This window comes from Engraulis encrasicolus, chromosome 16, assembly GCF_034702125.1.
Source record: "Engraulis encrasicolus isolate BLACKSEA-1 chromosome 16, IST_EnEncr_1.0, whole genome shotgun sequence".
NCBI lineage: Eukaryota > Metazoa > Chordata > Actinopteri > Clupeiformes > Engraulidae > Engraulis > Engraulis encrasicolus.
In genome coordinates, this window is record NC_085872.1 from 14,526,451 (window position 1) to 14,544,475 (window position 18,025).

General features: G+C 41.4%; 1 protein-coding gene across 1 annotated transcript; it reads left to right on the plus strand.

The window, feature by feature from the left end:
• Positions 1–1,775: 1,775 nt before the first annotated feature.
• Positions 1,776–17,680, plus strand: cdc14aa (cell division cycle 14Aa). Its single transcript, XM_063220216.1, has 15 exons — positions 1,776–2,167; positions 2,578–2,668; positions 2,922–2,997; positions 4,870–4,962; positions 5,515–5,594; positions 6,623–6,689; positions 7,498–7,560; positions 7,938–8,025; positions 9,594–9,824; positions 11,887–12,025; positions 15,308–15,473; positions 15,947–16,050; positions 16,324–16,455; positions 16,664–17,048; positions 17,398–17,680. The coding sequence occupies exons 1-15, from the start codon at positions 2,113–2,115 to the stop codon at positions 17,425–17,427; spliced, it is 1,800 nt and encodes a 599-aa protein (XP_063076286.1). The 5' UTR covers positions 1,776–2,112; the 3' UTR covers positions 17,428–17,680.
• The last annotated feature ends 345 nt before the right edge of the window (positions 17,681–18,025 follow it).

Below are 18,025 nucleotides of genomic sequence, written 5' to 3' on the forward strand. Positions count from 1 at the left end.
CTACTCTTTAATGCAGGTCTCCTGAAAATGAGTTCAACTTCGACACTATTCCCACATGCCTCTTTTCAGTTTCAGTACAAAGAGGAAATAAGTGTCCCTTTATCAAGGCTGAATATAATGAAAGGCACCATGCTATCACGAGAGGTCACATCAAGTAAGTTAATCAGGCCAAGAGAAGACAGAATGGTGACATTCTCACCCTCTGGGTCCCAGGTGTAATTGAACACTTGTCTCCAGTCCAAAGCCTGTTTTTTCAAGGGGGTGTTCAGTAACCCGAAGCCGATACCTGAGCCGGTTCTAACCCCGTTTGATGTCACAGTGGCATGCAAGGCCCTCAAGTCTCTCTCAGCTTGCCTAGACTCTTCTGGACACAGGCTTACGGATTGCTTACCAACAATGTACGTTCCTGACAGATACATAGGCCATTCTGTTTAGGAATGTCCAGAACTCAGCTGTAAACATTGCACAGGACAACATCAAGCAGTCATTCTGACCAAAAAGAGAAATTGATTTTGGTCATATTCTCTGCCTGACTTTCCCCCCGTCTCCTCACCTACCTCAATGAAGGCATGTCTCGAGTCTCCGTCTGGGGGGGACACTGGCGCGGAAAACGCAGGTTTCCAGCTCAACTCCCGCACGGGGCCTGGATCACACCAATTGGAGGTACGATTTCATCAGAAGTGGAGAAATTGTGTGTCATAAGTAAATTTATGTCAAAGAGATAGGCCACAAATGTATTACACATTAATCAATGTATTAGATGTTGTTTTAGATTGATGTGACGGTGAAAAATAACACATTAATTTTAATGTGGCCTCCACACTAAGCTATTACACTGTCAATGTTGTAAATTATATGAAGTGATGTCTGTGGCATTGATTATAACTTGAGTGGGTTAAGAAAGCCCTGAAACCCTGTAATTACCCGTCTGTCTGTCTGTTGGCATGAATGAACCGGGTTAACTGATAGGCCCTATGTATAACACCATTGTCCATTGACAGCCCTGGCTGTTAATCAATTGTTGTGCTTGAAGACTAGTGGTAAAAGGAAGAGTCGAGATCAGACTTCAGTCTGCACTGCTGTCAGCTAGTGCCTCAATATTAGCTGAAGACAGAGGTGTGTGTTTATCTTTGCTGGAGATTTAACACATTTTTGATGTATGCCAGGTTGATGCTATCCTAAGTAGTAGCATAGGCATAGCCTACTATGATTATTTAATATTGTGGATAATGTTTTAGAGCAAGAACTTTAATGACATCATGTAGGATAGGACCTATTGTATGATTGCATCATAACAGTGTAGCCTACTAATAATAAAATGCATGACACAAATCTATAGGCCTACATGCATGCCTCAACAAGACCTAGGCCTATGTGATAACATCTGGTCCAGAAAACCTTTTGTTTATTAGGCTTACTTTGGAAACAAGATTGAGTTTTGTCATTAATTATTTATTGAGCATGATGGCAACATTTATTAATTATGAGTCTCATTGATATTGTTTCCGGATAGCCACAACTGACCCGTGTCTCATGACTCATTAATGCGTCTGAGTGGAGCTCCAAATCTTGCGTTTGAACCCCGTTGGCAGGAGTCCCAAATCTCGTCTTATGTTTATGGCAGGGCTGTCTTGCCTCCTGATTGGTCGAAATAAACCCATCCTTAGCAACGTGTCTTTATGTGCTGATCAGGCACGTGGTTACTAAGCAATGGACCTTTAATGCTTTGTAGAACTTTGTTACACTGTAACAAGCGTTCACACGCGCGCCTTTCTGTATTCGGGTTTATTTATTACAAAAGAAAGGCGAATGCATGTAGGCTACATCAGCTATTTCCGAAAGCACCTCCCTTAATCGCGGCATTTTTGTGTGTTTTCGGGAGCTAAAGAAAGAAAGAAAGAAAGAGTGAAACCGCCTTCTTCCAACTTTCCCCGAGGCATGGAATCTTGCTATGGAATACTTCCAAGTTCCAATGGTTTGTTTAGGAAGAACAGTGGCCTTCCATCTGTTCTTCACATCGTCTTTAGTGGCTGAGACAGATCGCATCACTTCAAAAGAGCAAACCACTAACTTGCTACTTTGAAGTCTGCAGAAGATTTGGAAAAACACTGAATGAATGAAATGGCCGATGAGAATGATCCACTTGGAGCGAGAGAAATTATTAAAGGTATATAGCCCTAGACTAGCTCTTAGTTTAGTCTGATACATTGTGGTAGCCTATTTGCTCTGCTATTGGGTTTCTCCACTGTGTGCCTGAATAATACACAGTTTTGCAAGTGAACACATCAATGCTGTATCTGACACACCAATAACACCAAAACTAATGGTTTCATCCCAAAGGCTAGTATGCTACTTGGACTTCCATGTAACCTAGTAATGGGTCTAGTGTGTGCCAAAAATATTGGTTACTTACTTGCTTTGATTGGCCTGCATGTTATGTATTCGGGCTTTGGCAGTTGTGGTCTATTGTCCAAATTTCAGAGTTCAGTTGTAGGCCTAGTGTTAATCTAACTCTTGCTGTCAATCACTGTATTCCCCACCCTGTTGTTGATCAACTTAATGTTTTCACTTTCACAGATAGGCTGTACTTTGCCACTCTCAGAAGCAAACCAAAAAGCACGCCAAATACCCATTATTTCACCACGGATGATGAATACATCTATGAAAAGTAAGTGAATTTATGTATGCAATGGATGTGCCTGTATGCACATGTAGCCTACACATTATCCTGTATCAAAGATTATATCCAAAGTACTGGTTGCCTACCATTACATCTACACAAAACCCAATGCTGAAAAATCATACACCCTTTGCATACTGACACTGAATGCAGCTGAAATCACAGACACTGACTGCATTCACAGGCATTCACAGCATCTTGTGGAGGCTCATTCATTCATGTATTTGTTTTTTTAATTCAGCTTTTATGCAGATTTTGGTCCTCTCAACCTCGCCATGGTATACAGATTCTGCTGTAAATTGAACAAAAAACTCAAGGCAAGTAGTACCGTTGCTGTTTATTGTTCTCTACTGTGTTATGAAGGTGTATTTGGCTGCACAATATGTGTGTTTTCCAGGTTGGTTTTCCTTGTTGTTGTTAAGACTCCTCAGTGTTGCTATAGGAATGACAGTCAAGTGTGACATGAAGACTGCAGTGTTTGTGGTTGACATTTGTTTGATGTGCAAAACTACTTGCCTTACTTAATTAAGCAGTCATGGTAACCAGATGCATTGACAAAGACAGTGCTATTGAGCTAAATAAATTATTTGGCATCTACCTCAAACCAATTTTCCATCCACTATTATTAGGCCTACAAAACACAAGCATGATTGACCAAATAGCTCTGAGGCCTTTCTTGGTTGGTGTATTTGTATTTACATGTCAGGGCCATTTTTAAGTACCTTGATATTTATTTTAGTGGTAGCATGGCCAAGCAAGCAGGGACAGATTACGTGTTTAACTTTCATTTGCAGGACGGTGGTCTGCATTTTCTGTATGTATATTACATTTTTTTATCGATTTTTTTTTTTGTAGGCCTACACAATTTCTGGAATCATGTCTTGAATACTCGAAACTCAAATAAATACAAAAACTTTGAACACTAATGTGCATATGGTAAAATATTACAATCATAATGACTTACAGTACTACAGTAAGCCTACACCATGTTCAGTTTTCCTCTTACCCTAGATGGAATAACTTTTTGAGTTGTAAAATACAGTTTTTTCTTGATTGTTTACACGCAATTTCTGGAATCATGTCTTGAATTCTCAAAACTACATACAAATTCAAAATCTCACACAACAGGGAAAAAAAATAATTTCTCCTTCAAAATGAACGTCTCGTCTTAAAACAATGTACTCTCTTCTAAAAAGGCGATTTTGTTGTCAAATGACAAACGAATTGGCACTCATATGAATCATTTGAACACTAATATTCATAATGGTAAAACACTACACTCAGCAAGATGTACAGTAGACCTTGTTTTGGTCAGTGTTCCACTTACTACAGAGACTATTTCTGTTGTAATATACTGAAATAATCTTTTTAGTTTCAGAGCACACAGATGTGTGGCAACAAATGCATTGTTTAGTGAAGTGAAAGCCCGATTGGGAAACTCCAACTCCCATTGTCATTGTGACACAGCACTCCACAGCACACAAGTGTTCACTGCACACTGCACACAGTGAAATTGCATGTATGCCTCACCCGTGCAAGGGGGCAGCCCATTGCTTCCTGTCCACCTCTCACATTGTCCTGTCAAATAAAGTCGAAAAAGACAACAAAAAAAAACTAAAAAAGAAATATTGTTTTCAGACTGAGGGCACACAGATATGTGGCTACAAACGTATCATATTTTCCTGATACTGAAAAAGGTGGTCTAACATACCACAAAATATTGGGTAACCGCATGAAAGTGTCTTCTTGAACCAACCAGGCTGTTTCTTCTTCAACCAAAATTGTGCCAAAGCCAGAGAATTGTGTGTACTGTTTTGAAAAACGTGGGGTCCAGTGGAATTGGTTCACTGTGTTGACTGAGAAGCTTTCAGAATTGTGCCTCAAGTACCAGAAGTTGTATGTAAACATTCGAGAAAAACGGTAATGCACATTCTTTGTTTATTGTAGCCTTTTAGTGCAAATGCGCCATCAGTGGGCCTACTCACAACTACATCATAACATTGATATTACATTCCTGAGCGTCTTAAGTAAAATATTAAGACTTGTCATTAGTTTTGGTGAAAATAAGGATATGGCAGAGGCGCTGTGAAGGGGAAGGGGTGAATGTTTAGCCTATATTTTGTAACAGCGACATGTTGAACTTGGCGCTGATCCTTTTTTAAAAATCTCTGCTTATTTTCCACCTGCAGTCCTTTACCCTGTCTCGGAAACGAGTGATCTACTACACCAACTACGACCAGCGCAAACGCGCTAATGCTGCATTCTTAATTGGTGCCTATGCGGTAAGCAACCTTTACCTTTACCTTCGCCATGCTGAGGAGGCCCTCTCTCACACACATACATTCACATGCACTGGTGCAGTGGTTTTCAAAGTGGGGGCCATGGACCCCTGGGGGGCTGTGAGGGGGTGCTAGGGGTGCAGCGGCAGGTTGACATGAAAAGTGTAGCAAAAAAAAAATAGATATTAATAAATAAATAACTACTGTACAATGTAATAGACCAAAGATAAGCTTTACAATATGCCCATTAGTTAAAAACTGCACTGTAATGCAGTCTATTGCATCTCTCAACATTACAACTATTATCCTTAAGTTGTGATTTATATTGTATATTCCAGTGGGGCACTAACTAACAGACCTACAAATTGGTTGTGAAAGGGGATGCACAGAAAAAGTGTGGCACGACCCATGGAAGGGGGGCCTTGGCTGGAATATACCAGTATATGGGGGGCCTTGCCATGGTAAAGTTTGGGAACCCCTGCACTAGCGCACTATGTCATTCTGGACAGTTCTGTTTGAGTGTGGTAATTGTGTCCACCGTCTGTGCTCTGGCAGGTAATCTACTTAAAGAGAACTCCCGAGGAGGCCTACCGGGCTCTTATCTCTGGAACTAATGTGTCATACCTGCCCTTTAGGTAAGTCACTCAGAACCTGAACACTAGTATGCATCGTTTGTATCGAACATATACATATACATACATGAACACTTGATATTCGGTCAACTCAGTGATGACTCGCAGTGTAAGAAGGATAATGTCTTATTTGCCCAAGCCTCCTTGATATTTAACATGAAATAGAAATCACTTGTAGGTTTCAAAATGTGTTCAGATAGCCTACAGGAACAAGTTATTGAATAGACAAAAAATAGTCACAGAAGAGGGTTCTCTGAGGGCTTATCAGTGTTTGGTAACACCCAGTGGATCTGCATTTAATAAACCACAGTGGGTGCAAATCTTCTCTCAGCCATCCTGTCTGACTGCTCTGGGGCTTCAACAGACAGGAACTCTCCATAACATCCTTTTGTAAAGACCAGGGCTCTACATTAACACCAGCCAACTGGCTAAATGCTGGTAAAATTTCTGTTTGGCTGGTAGAAAAGACCAACTTACTAGCCACTTTGGCACATTAGAGAGTGTGTATTTGGCTAGTGAGATTAACATATTCTAGTCATTTTAGAGCCCTGGTAAAGATGTTAGCCCTCCCTGAACAGTTCTGGTAACATGGCATGTGCATGCAGATGCTTTTATTTCCAATTCAGTTTTTAGGGGTTTTTTTTACTGCTGTGTTTATTACTCACATATATATGTGACAATTGCACATTCAGTTGATCATATAGGTTTACTACAAATGAGGGCACTGCCAACTGCAAAATATTTTGGATTTAAAAAAAAAAGTGAATTCAAAATGCATAACATTCTCACCTTTACGGCATTGGAACTAGTGAATTGAAATGTAAGCTGAACCTCTGTGAAATGATGCTGGATGCAATTTGTCAAAAACTTACAGTGGTCACTCACTCATGATTCATTATGAAACCTATTGAGAAAACACCATGATACCAGCAGCAGGCTTTTTTTTTCACAACAATCTATCATGTCGTATGTTAGAATGTTTGGTTCGATTAAGGACACACATTCTACTTGTTATTTTCTTCCCCTTCCAGGGATGCTGCATTTGGAAACTGCACATATAACCTGTCTATTCTTGACTGTTTACAAGGGATACGCAAGGTATGAGCTGAATCACAGCCCTGTAATGGCCGCAACCAATATTGTTCAGGCCCTGCCCTGCCCTCCTCCCTCCCTCCCTCCTCCTCACCTCCCTTCTGAGGTAAATCCTTTAGTCCAATTAAATGACAGCCAGGAACTCGCTGCTGACATGGTTCAGTAGAGGGAAATTGCATAAGAGAATTGCCGCTGTGTGGTCTCTGTGTTGTACGTGGCTACTCTACGCAGGTGTGTAGTAGCAGCAAATTGTGGGCTTTATGTACAATCAGCTGCAGTTGACCCCCTCAGCCATATATCTTCATAAATCAGACACTGTGTGGGCCCCTTATACACATGGGGCCCTGGTGACTCAGTCACACTTCACCCCCCTGTACTACACCCCTGACTCTACACGCTTCCAAGATTTAGATCAAACTGAAACTTTCCCTCCCCGCTAATCTATGTTTACACTTGACTGATGAAAGGCCATTTCGGAGAACAAAGGAAACCTGATGTGAAGTTCACAAATAGTTACTCAGACTTTATCTGCAGTGTAATCAAAGCAGATGCATTTGCTGCACATTACATTTCTGCAATGTGCTGTATAATCCAACAAATAAACAAATATGAAACGAAATGTATATGAAATGAACATGTGTTTTATCCTAATTACAATTTAATTGTTCTTAAATGGGATAATTTACAGATAAATGAAGTGTTTGCAATATAATGTATGATCATTTTAAGATGAAGTTTACGGCACACATTATAGTTGTGCTACTGTCTTTGTGTGTACACATGGGTGATGCGTTATGTGATATTCTTTCTTCAGGCTCTGCAGCATGGGTTCTTCAACTTTGAGACATTTAATGTGGAAGAGTATGAACACTATGAGGTAGGTAAATGACTGGACCATGAACATTTTGACACAGTTCTGCCCCCCCTTTAAAGGCAAAGTGCATTAACTACGCCGACATTAAAACTGAGAAAGATGCCTTCAAAGCCTTGGTATTGGGTTGGATATTGTAGTTACTGCAAATGTGACAGAGCAATAGCTCTAAAACGGGACGCATTTGGACCACAAGGCTTTGTCACAAGATAAAGGATGAATAATGAAGACCATTTTCAGTCTCAACTCAATTCTGACTGAATATGTAGTTACTGCACTTTGCCTGTGTAAGGCAGAGTTGTCCAGTCCACCTGACTCAAAGCTGAAATTCAGCTGCTGAATATCCGCATGGCTAATCAGGTGTTATTTGTGTTGTCTTGTAGCGAGTAGAGAATGGAGACTTCAACTGGGTCGTGCCAGGAAAGCTCCTGGCCTTTAGTGGCCCACACCCAAAGAGTAAAATAGAGAATGGTGAGTTTGTGCATTGCTTTTTGTTCATAATTTCCAATGGTGTCCAAAGTCAAAGTAAAAGTTAATTCATAAGTACAAAACTAACACATGATATTACATAGCTGTTACACCATTTACTCCATTGTACCTAATGAGATAGATAGACTATGTTGTTCCTGAAAACCACTAAAAACCTCACAATGACCCACCACAAACTTGATCCAACCAGTGCAGAGTTAGTTGATCGTAAGACAAGAACACAGGTGTACTGGTTACTCAGATTAGTTACTTGTGTTGGAAGGACACTGTGTTTCTTTTTTTTAGTTTTACATTTACTTTTGACACCTTTACTTTTACTTTTGATAATTCTTCAATAAGTGGGTGAGAAAGGAGGGCAAGGGTTGGCAAATGACCCTGCCCGGGGTCAAACCTGGGTCCCACAATGTCACGTAGCCCGGATGTTCCCAAACTGGGGTTTGTAAACCCTGTAGATTTCTAGCAATTTTAGCGGACAAAATATTAATAGAAAATCAAGGAAAGGCCATTTTTGTCCATTAATATTGTTAGATTTTCCACTTATAATTGTCTGCTAATATTGCTAGAAATCCATTGCTAGGAATAGACTATGGTGGTTTCTCCATCCTGGTCTGGAATGGCAGCACCATCAGCCAAGATAAGAAACAGCTGGAGAAGGTGGTACACACAGGGCCTCCAAAATCATTGGACACAATCTTCCCACATTGCAACACCAGAATTACCAGGAAAGCCAAGATCATTACATCTGACACTACACATCCAGCACACCATCTATTCACACTCAGGGAGAAGGTACCACAGCAGCCCACCATGCACTACCACACGCTTTAGGGACAGCACCTACCCAAAACCCATCCACGGCTCTACAGTAATATCCACTAGCACTTAACAGTTACTCCACTACCTGGCCTTCTACCTCTCTTGCTTATTTTGCACAATGTACCGGTAACACCTGCTCTTTTCTGCACAGCCAATCCGTGTTTTCGTTGTACTTTTCAATGTTTTTGTGTGTGTCATTCAAGTGTTATTTATGCCGCCTTTGGTTTTTTCATGGTTGTGTTGTTGAATTTGTGGGCACACCAATGTACATTCTCAGCAATAAACTGTTGATATGGCCATTATCAATTTGAACTTGAACTTGAAATGTATGTGTTTGGTATACAGAATATAAAATGATGAGACAGCATTCAGATAGTACTCAATGTTAATTGTGCATGAACTGCACTGTATACAGCATACTGTACATAACACACAGTCCAATAGTGGAATTTTTGTTGACCAGTGTTGATGCACTATATATCTTTGCCTGAGGAAGATCCCTCTGTTGGATCGAAACGTTGCCATATGTATAAATGAAATAAAGTCATATTTTTGGAGTTAACACCCAGTGTGCGGACCACTTCATCACACTGCTTACCACTTTTTGTCTGGCACCTGGATTACTGCTTTGTGGATGTGCACACCCTATATGGAACACAATGACAAAAGTAAGCACAATTTTGTACGCAAACGAAATCCCTCAATTCACCACTTCTTGGCTCTACTCCACACAGGCTACCCTCTCCATGCCCCGGAGGCGTACTTCCCATACTTCAGGCAGCACCATGTGACCGACGTGGTGCGGCTCAACAGGAAGATCTATGAGGGCCGCCGCTTCAGCGACGCGGGTTTCCAGCACCACGACCTGTTCTTTGTGGATGGCTCCACGCCCAGCGACCTCATCATGAGGCGCTTCCTGCACATTTGCGAGAGCTCAGAAGGCGGTGTGGCGGTGCACTGCAAAGGTGAGCGATAGTGTGGTGCCGTGTGGTGTCAAAAACTCACTGTAGCTCGCCACTGCAGACAAGGCCTAGAGAGTCCAGCATATTCTTAATAAACACCAAACGGTGCTGGCTGAATGGAATCATTGTTAGTTGGGAGAGTATCAGCGGGGCGTTTGTTGGCTGTGTATTTCTTAGGGCCTAGGCGTAAGGCTTAGGGCGAGGAGGGGGTGTCGGGTGTGACAGCCAAACACACAATACAAGGAAGCATTGATGATAGGATAAGCATCTTAATGTACTTTACACATGAAATGAAGGTGTTGTTGAAAGCCATCTCTATTTTTTTCTACTTTGCATGACAAGAACATTGGTGCTGCTATTGTGGATTTTATCAGACTTCTAAACAGGAAATGCATTAGCTGATGACAGCAGTCCTCCATAAGGGTGTTCATGTGTACAGTAAATACACCCCCTGCTTATAGACCCCTTCTAATGGGCCCATGGTGCTCCCGGTCTTGCAGCTTTGTACTAGAATTATTACAACTACTGCTTCACCATGCAAGGGTGAATAATTGGGAATAACTGAACAGTAATTGTGTCAGGTGAAGCCTACAGATGCTGAAACTTTACAGAGGAAGATCTTGTACATGATGATCTAGCAGAAGCAGATGTATATATTTTGCAGTTTGTTCTTTGTTACCAATATTTTAGATTACTAATAACATCACTGGGCCACGTGCATGTCTAATGATGCCACATCCATCCAAGTCCAAAAATATCAATTGTTTTCCTTAAATAGGCGTTTCAACAACAAAAGACTTAAACATTCTTTCATACAGCAAATTTCATCTGTGAATTCTTCTGTTGAACCTGCAATGTTAGTACTGTGTGTCCACTAATTATGTCTGTACGCTTCTTTCTGTGTCCTGAGTCTGCTCTACATATACCTGTGACTGTGGCTTACTGTGGGTTACTTGCTCCCAGGAAGGCTCCATGCTTTGTTTGTCTGATGGTGCTTTATGCTCCACATGCAGGGCACTAATGTGCAGTAGTCTTTGATATCACATACAGCCATGTCCTGTCCTTCCGTAGATGAGTCTTGCTTAGGGATGCAAAATAAATTTCAGTGAAAACTGACAGCAAAGTTCTTGTATTGTATCTCTTTTTAACCCAAGAATGATACCCAACATTAAAGGGGACATAGCTGTATATTGTGAACTGTGTTGTGTATAACATGATGGCATGATGCACTGAGAAACAAGACTAGATTGTTGGATCTCAAACTTTTTGTTTGTTTTGTTTTCAAAAATGCTCCCAATGCCAACGATGGGAATGCAAAGGAATTTGAAGATATTGTTTTTTTCAGGCACTAAAAAGGCTTGCCTTAGCTTCACACTACTTAACTGTAGTGCTGTAATAAGGACCTTGGCATTCAAAGCAAGGCAATTAGTTATTGCGGTTGATTTTGGTTACTGCTATGAGTGAGGTCCATGTACGTCAGCTGATATTCCAGAAGTGTGGCATACATTTAGCAGTGACCCAACACTACTACCCAAGGCTCCAACGTGGATTCTTCACTATTATTAAATGTGCCCTATGCAGGGCCATAACGAGACGTTTTCAAATACAGAGGTCAAATACTGCGCGCTGTACGACATACTGTACATTTCTACAGTCAAACTCTTGAGTTCGTTATCATTACTCACTGCCTTGAGGATGCGCTCCAGAGTGCTTGATGAGAACACTTGCCTTGCAATGTGTATCCATGACTCCTGCACTGACTGTTGCGAGGCTTCCAAATATTCTGATAATAGTCTATAGTTGGAATATTTCAACTAATGATTTAAAAAATATGGGCTGTGTTTGAGGTAAATAAATGCAAATAGGGGGTGGCGTATACAGACTGAATTTACCATTGTTAATCATAGATCGATTTTCCTCATAGATAAATTTTACATTTCTGAAAGAAATACCGAAGACATGACCTCTGTGTCCTCTATGGTAGTTACGCCCGTGGCCCTATGTCATCATAACTTCATGCCACCAATTCAGCTTGCCCTGCTTTGTTTCTCTCTCATATGTGCAGCTGGCCTTGGCAGAACAGGCACCCTGATAGCCTGTTATCTGATGAAACACTACCGTTTCACGGCAGCCGAGGCCATTTCCTGGATACGGATCTGCAGGCCCGGTTCCATCATCGGGCCACAGCAGAACTTTTTGGAAGAGTGAGTAGATCAACACAATTGTCCGATATTTCTGATTATCCCCTGACTACCCCACAATTAAGCGTACTAAGCCGGGGATTGTCGTTTGTCCCAACAAATAAAGTTAACGCATTTAAGCTAAAAGTAGACTCCTATAAATTTTTCAGACAACTACATTTAAAGCATTTTTTTAATTCCAAAATTGAAAACACTGGCACATCCAACACGACCGGAACGGGCACTGACTATACACTGAATAAGTTTAAGAAGAAGTCAACTTTCATGCCCCCTGGTGCCCCCAACGCCACTCTGGCGACCTTCAGCAAACTGGTGGAGAAAGACATAGACAAAGCTGTAAAATTTGCTAATAGAAAGGTGAAACACAACATCAGTGCACTGGAAAGAAATGCCTTAAATGAATTGAAAGAAAATGCCAATATTGTTATCAAAAATGCGGACAAAGGGGGTGGCATAGTCGTACAGAATACCAAAGACTATGTAATTGAAGCAATGAGACAATTGGATGATTCTAATTTTTACCAACGGTTGCAACACAACCCAATGGAAAAGTTTAAGACTGAGAGAGACCGCATTTTGACTAATGCTTTAGAAAACAACTGGATAACGAAAAATCAATTTGAGTATCTGAAAAATGAAGATCCTGTGACACCAGTATTGTATTTGTTGCCTAAAATTCATAAACGATTGAACAACCCCCCAGCGAGACCTATTGTGGCGAGTAGAGACTCTCTAACTGAACATGCAAGCCAGTTTGTTGACCATTTTATTAAAGACATCGTGACATCCCTTCCATCCTACGTCGCTGACACCAGAGATGTTTTAAAACTATTACGTGACGTTTGTATACCTGACAATGCAATTTTAGTGACATTTGATGTGGAAAGTCTTTATACCAACATCCCCCATGAGGGGGGGATAGAGGCCATGAACAATTACTTAATGACTAGAAGTGATGCCCTACCTTGTGAATTGTTGCTCGAACTCACCATATTCATTTTAAAGTCCAACTACTTTATGTTCAATAACAAATATTATTTACAAACCCAAGGAACAAGTATGGGGTCTCCCTTTGCACCGAATTATGCAGATTTGTACATGGGCTTATGGGAAGACAGATATATTTTCAACAACAACCCATATGCTAAAAATATTTTACTATTTAAGAGATTTATTGATGACATTGTAACAATATTTGTGGGGTCTAAAGAAGAACTGATGAATTTTAATGACTACATAAATGGAACTTATCCCTCACTGAAATTTACCATGGAATATAATTCTGAGAAAATCAATTTTCTGGACTTACTCATATCAGTGAATGCTGAAAAAAGGTTGGAAACCTCTATCTACAGAAAGGACACAGATAGGAACACGATTTTACATGCATCAAGCTTCCACCCTGACCATACTATTAAAAATATTCCTTATGGACAGTTTGTCAGGCTCAGAAGAATATGCAGCAACGAAAACGATTTTGATACCAAAGCTAATGAAATGGCCCAACGTTTTCAACAAAGAGGGTATGACCCAACACTCATTGATGAGGCCATTGAAAAAGCCCATGGCAGAGACAGAATGTCACTACTTGATCCTAGACCCAAACATGGTAACGACAGAATTACATTTGTGACTGAATATTCCACGGCATCAAAACAAGTCAAAAACATTATCAAAAAACATTGGAATATTCTACAGTGTGATCCTAGCTTACAACACCTCTCATCATCACCACCAAGGTTCTGCTTTAAAAGAGGGCAGAACATAAGAGACATTGTGGTCAGCTCCACATACATGGAAACCCCTAAAACAACTTGGCTTGATAGAGGACTGAATGGCAATTTCAGATGCGGGAAATGTGCATGTTGCTCTCACACCTTTGACACCAAAGTTTTTAGTCATCCCCACTCTGGCAAAAAACACCATATAAAAGAATTTATCAATTTCCAGTCCACACATGTTGTGTACATGTTGAAGTGTCCATGTGGATTACTGTATGTAGGTCAAACAAAACGCAACCTAAAAATGAGAATTGCTGAGCACAAAGGGGCGATAAGAAATGGCAATATGTACTACGCCATAGCCAGACATTATAAAGCTATGAACCATGGATCAGCCTCTACTTTAAGAATCATTGGCCTTGAACGGGTACAACCTAGCCCACGAGGGGGCAACCTAATTAAACAGCTTTTACAGAAAGAGGCCTTCTGGATAAATTAACTTAACACTGTGGAACCACATGGCCTGAATGAACTACAAGATTTAAGTGTATTTTTGTGATTCTGTTGACTTTTTAATATAGGCCCCTACTGATGATGATTATGGATCTTGACTGTTTTGATGATCCTATAGATTGAGATTAATGGATACAACATGAATTGTTAATGTATAGATTTTAATGTATGTATGTATATATTTATTACACACTGCATCTTTGCACATTGGGTTTTGCACTATGCACTTTTACACAGAGGTTATTAAGAGCAACATGACCCTAAATGAACTAGGCTATTTGAAGCCCTTCTGATAAATGTTGTATATTTCTAATATAATTTGCTTGCCAGGCTAAATGGGAATTAATGTAACAAATGTATCCTCAAAGATAGTGGCTGTAGTGTTATGAAATGTGAATTTCTATTTATATTATTATTTTTATTGTGATCTGTCACGGTATTCTGGTGAGGTCATGTGACCCGGTAATCACCTATTTCACCTGTGGGAGGTATGCGAATGTCAAAGTGAACCTGACGAAGCGCAATGCGAAACGCGTTGTTCACCTAAATAAAAACAGCAAAAACTAAGTCCACCAGTGTGCGGTGATCCTTCTTTTCTTACTATGGATTACTGATAACTGCACTTCACCAGCACCTGGAACCTGGCTGTGCATAGGAGTTCCAGATCTTTGACAATTGTCCGAAGATTAAAAAAACATTGGAAACTTAACTGTCGTATGCCCATTCCACTTAAACAGGGCTCTTTATGCCTTGTTTTTGTGAAGTTAGAAACTGTAACGTCAAAATTCACCGTATCCTGCAATGGTGAAGAATCTTTTTTTTTTTTAATCCTCGATCCGCATCTTGAGCTGGTTCACCACCAAAACTTTATCACTTCCTTTTGTCATTTCCAACAACTCCACAAAATTTCATCCAAATCCGTTTCTCAACTTTTTGAGTTATCATGCTAACAGACAAACAAACAAACAGACAAACCAATGCGACCAAAACTATAACCTCCTTGGCGGAGGTAGTGAACCCATATGTATTCTTGCTGTCCTCCGCTCTGCAGGAAGCAGCACAGTATGTGGGTGCAGGGGGACATGTACCGGTCAAAGCAGCGGCAGCAGCAGCAGCGGCAGAACCGCCAGCAGGAACAGGACATGAACCATCTCATCTCCAGCATGGACGATGTGTCCATCAACAACACCGTCTTCAAGTCCCAAAGCATGGACGAGGTACAGTAAGACCAGCAGGATATGGGAATGCTATGCAGCAGTGGAAAGAGTAGAAGTCATCTCCGCTTTGAAGATTTATTCAGGTCATACAACGTTGGCTTCTACTCTTTCCACTGTCAAGATATATAATATCTAGATATATAGATATACATGTGTATAATACGCCTTTGTCCTGCACCTGTCCTCAGAGAGGTCGGATGTGCATACTCTTATGCTTATGAAGAATGCTATACAGCAGGCCTGTCCTAATAGTTTGCTCTGCTTTGCTCCACTGATTAATGCATCACAGTTCTTCTGTAAATCAAGTCCCAAAGCATGGATGAGGTACAGTAAGACGAGCAGGATATGGGAATCAGGGCTTTGAACCATTATTTTTTTCCAAACGTTCCGTTCCGAACAGAAACGGAATTATAACGTTTCGGGGTACTTTCCGTTTCCGTTTGGATTTGGCTGAAATAATATTTCCCTTGCAGAATGACCTCAGGGCGGACAGTGTGGGGCTGACTCAGGGAGATAAACTCCGGGCCTTAAAGGCTCGACGCCATTCCAGATCTGCCACTAATATAGGAGGGATAAGGTATGCGGACTTAAAGTTTACAAATGTCACTACATTACCACAGGATTTTCTCCTTAACCCCTTCGCGCAGAGCCTGTATAACCTTATAATGGCTATGTCTCTGTAACTTAAGGCTCTCGGTACTGTCATAGCAATGTTGTTAAGATGTAGCTGAGTATTTTGAGCAAATAGTGAATAGGACCATCTGCAACCCCATCTGCACTAAGAGGCTAATGATGCTGTTGTGATGTCGTATGACCACTTCTGACATAACTTGCTTCTGATCTATTCTAGTGGAATAAACCCAGCACAGAGTCCCAATTCGCCCCCCAAACCACCACCGCAAGCTGTCTCTGCATTCACCCAATCTGCTGCACCGAGACGGCTCGCTCGCAGTCCCTCATCCTCAGCGGGGAATCTTAAAAGGTGAGCGCACGTGTGTGTGTGTGATAGCGAGAGAGAGAGAGAGAGAGAGAGAGAGAGAGAGAGAGAGAGAGAGAGAGAGAGAGAGAAAGAGAGAGTGCGCGTGAGAGAGAGTGTGTACATTATAAGAAAGGTGAATGTCGCCTCTGATCTCATCACACTTCACTCATCCATCTCCTGGACCTCCCCAATGTTTGTGTCCCCAATGCAGTTTAAACCCCAGATTAGCCCGATCCCTTGGCAACCTCTACGGGGGTGACGACATGGCTGAGAGTGCAGATGACATGTCCTCTCCTCCTGCTGCTCCTACGCCCTGTGCCTCCTCCACCCCCGCCTCCTGCCCTCCCTTCTCCTCAGCTGCCTCCTCCACCTCTCTGCCTCCTCCCCGGCCCTTGGGCTTTGGCTACCCGCCCGGTGAGCCCCGTCTACCAGTCGGCCCAAACTACCACAAGGAGCCCGGCAGCAGCAGCCCCGTTGACCGTCCCGTGCGGCCCAGGGGTCCAGCCTTTGCTGTGGGCCCCAGGGGTCCCGCTGGGCCTCGCAGACCCCCAGTCCGTCCTGGGCTCACGGGACGGTACCTGAGCCGATCCATCCCTGTAAGTCTCTACTGATGAGCTGTCTGCTGCTATGTCCTACCTTTTCTTCATCTCCATCTGTCTCTCTCCCTCTTTCTTCTCTCTCTCTCTCTCGCTTAAAGCTTCAATTCCCAGCTTCTCATTCCTACATCTGCTGTCATGCCATCTTTCCCAGACAGGTGTAATTTCCCCCTGGGATCAATAAACGATACTCTACTCTACTCTACTCTACTCTAATTGTCCTAAGAAATATGTATTCCACACATTAAGTAAACACCAGAAGTTAGGAATCAATATTAATTTAATAAACTCAATTGAAAGCTGTGAACAGCCTAATATTTACTGTGTTTATCTGTCTTTCTCTTTTCAGTCACTTCAGTCTGAATATGTTCACTACTAAAGTGGTTGTGCTGCGTTGACAAGTGCACCTGGAGCCCCGGAATCACAATTTGCACACTGAAGTTTGAAGAATATGTACCTCTGTTAGAAAACCATAACCATGTACACCATTCCTGAAAGCAAACTACCCTTTATATGTTAACTGGAATAACTGTACAGAATAGTTTTTTTTAATTGATTTTATTATAGTTACAACATCAAATGTATTTTATGTGCGTTGATTCTAATTCAATTTTGAATTAAATACTGTGGTGATCAAATTGAATGTCAAAAGGTGTTATTACTTGTGTAAAAGTATTTGAAAAATGTATTACCAGCGTGTGTGTGCGCGCGCGAGAGAGAGAGAGAGAGAGAGAGAGAGAGAGAGAGAGAGAGAGAGAGAGAGAGAGACTGGTGGAAGTTGCAGAGGTTGCAAACCGGGGTGGGAGGAATGCGCATTATGCATGATTAGTTCAAATACACAGGAGAAAGTAAACTCTGTGAAACATGCTCTGATTTAGGTATACAATCATGTACCCACGTTAGGTTTTCGAAATGATGTAACTGTACCCATTTTTTTCTCTGGTATGGGTCAGCAAGGGTACTGGTGATGAATATGG

What these genes read in the sequence shown, in the direction of transcription:
- cdc14aa (XM_063220216.1), top strand. Translation starts at nt 2,113, where the DNA reads ATGAATGAAATGGCCGATGAGAATGATCCACTTGGAGCGAGAGAAATT. An exon ending in AAAGAGTAAAATAGAGAATG is followed by an intron (nt 8,026 to 9,593) that starts GTGAGTTTGTGC and finishes TACTCCACACAG; the next exon opens with GCTACCCTCTCCATGCCCCG. An exon ending in TGTGGCGGTGCACTGCAAAG is followed by an intron (nt 9,825 to 11,886) that starts GTGAGCGATAGT and finishes TCATATGTGCAG; the next exon opens with CTGGCCTTGGCAGAACAGGC.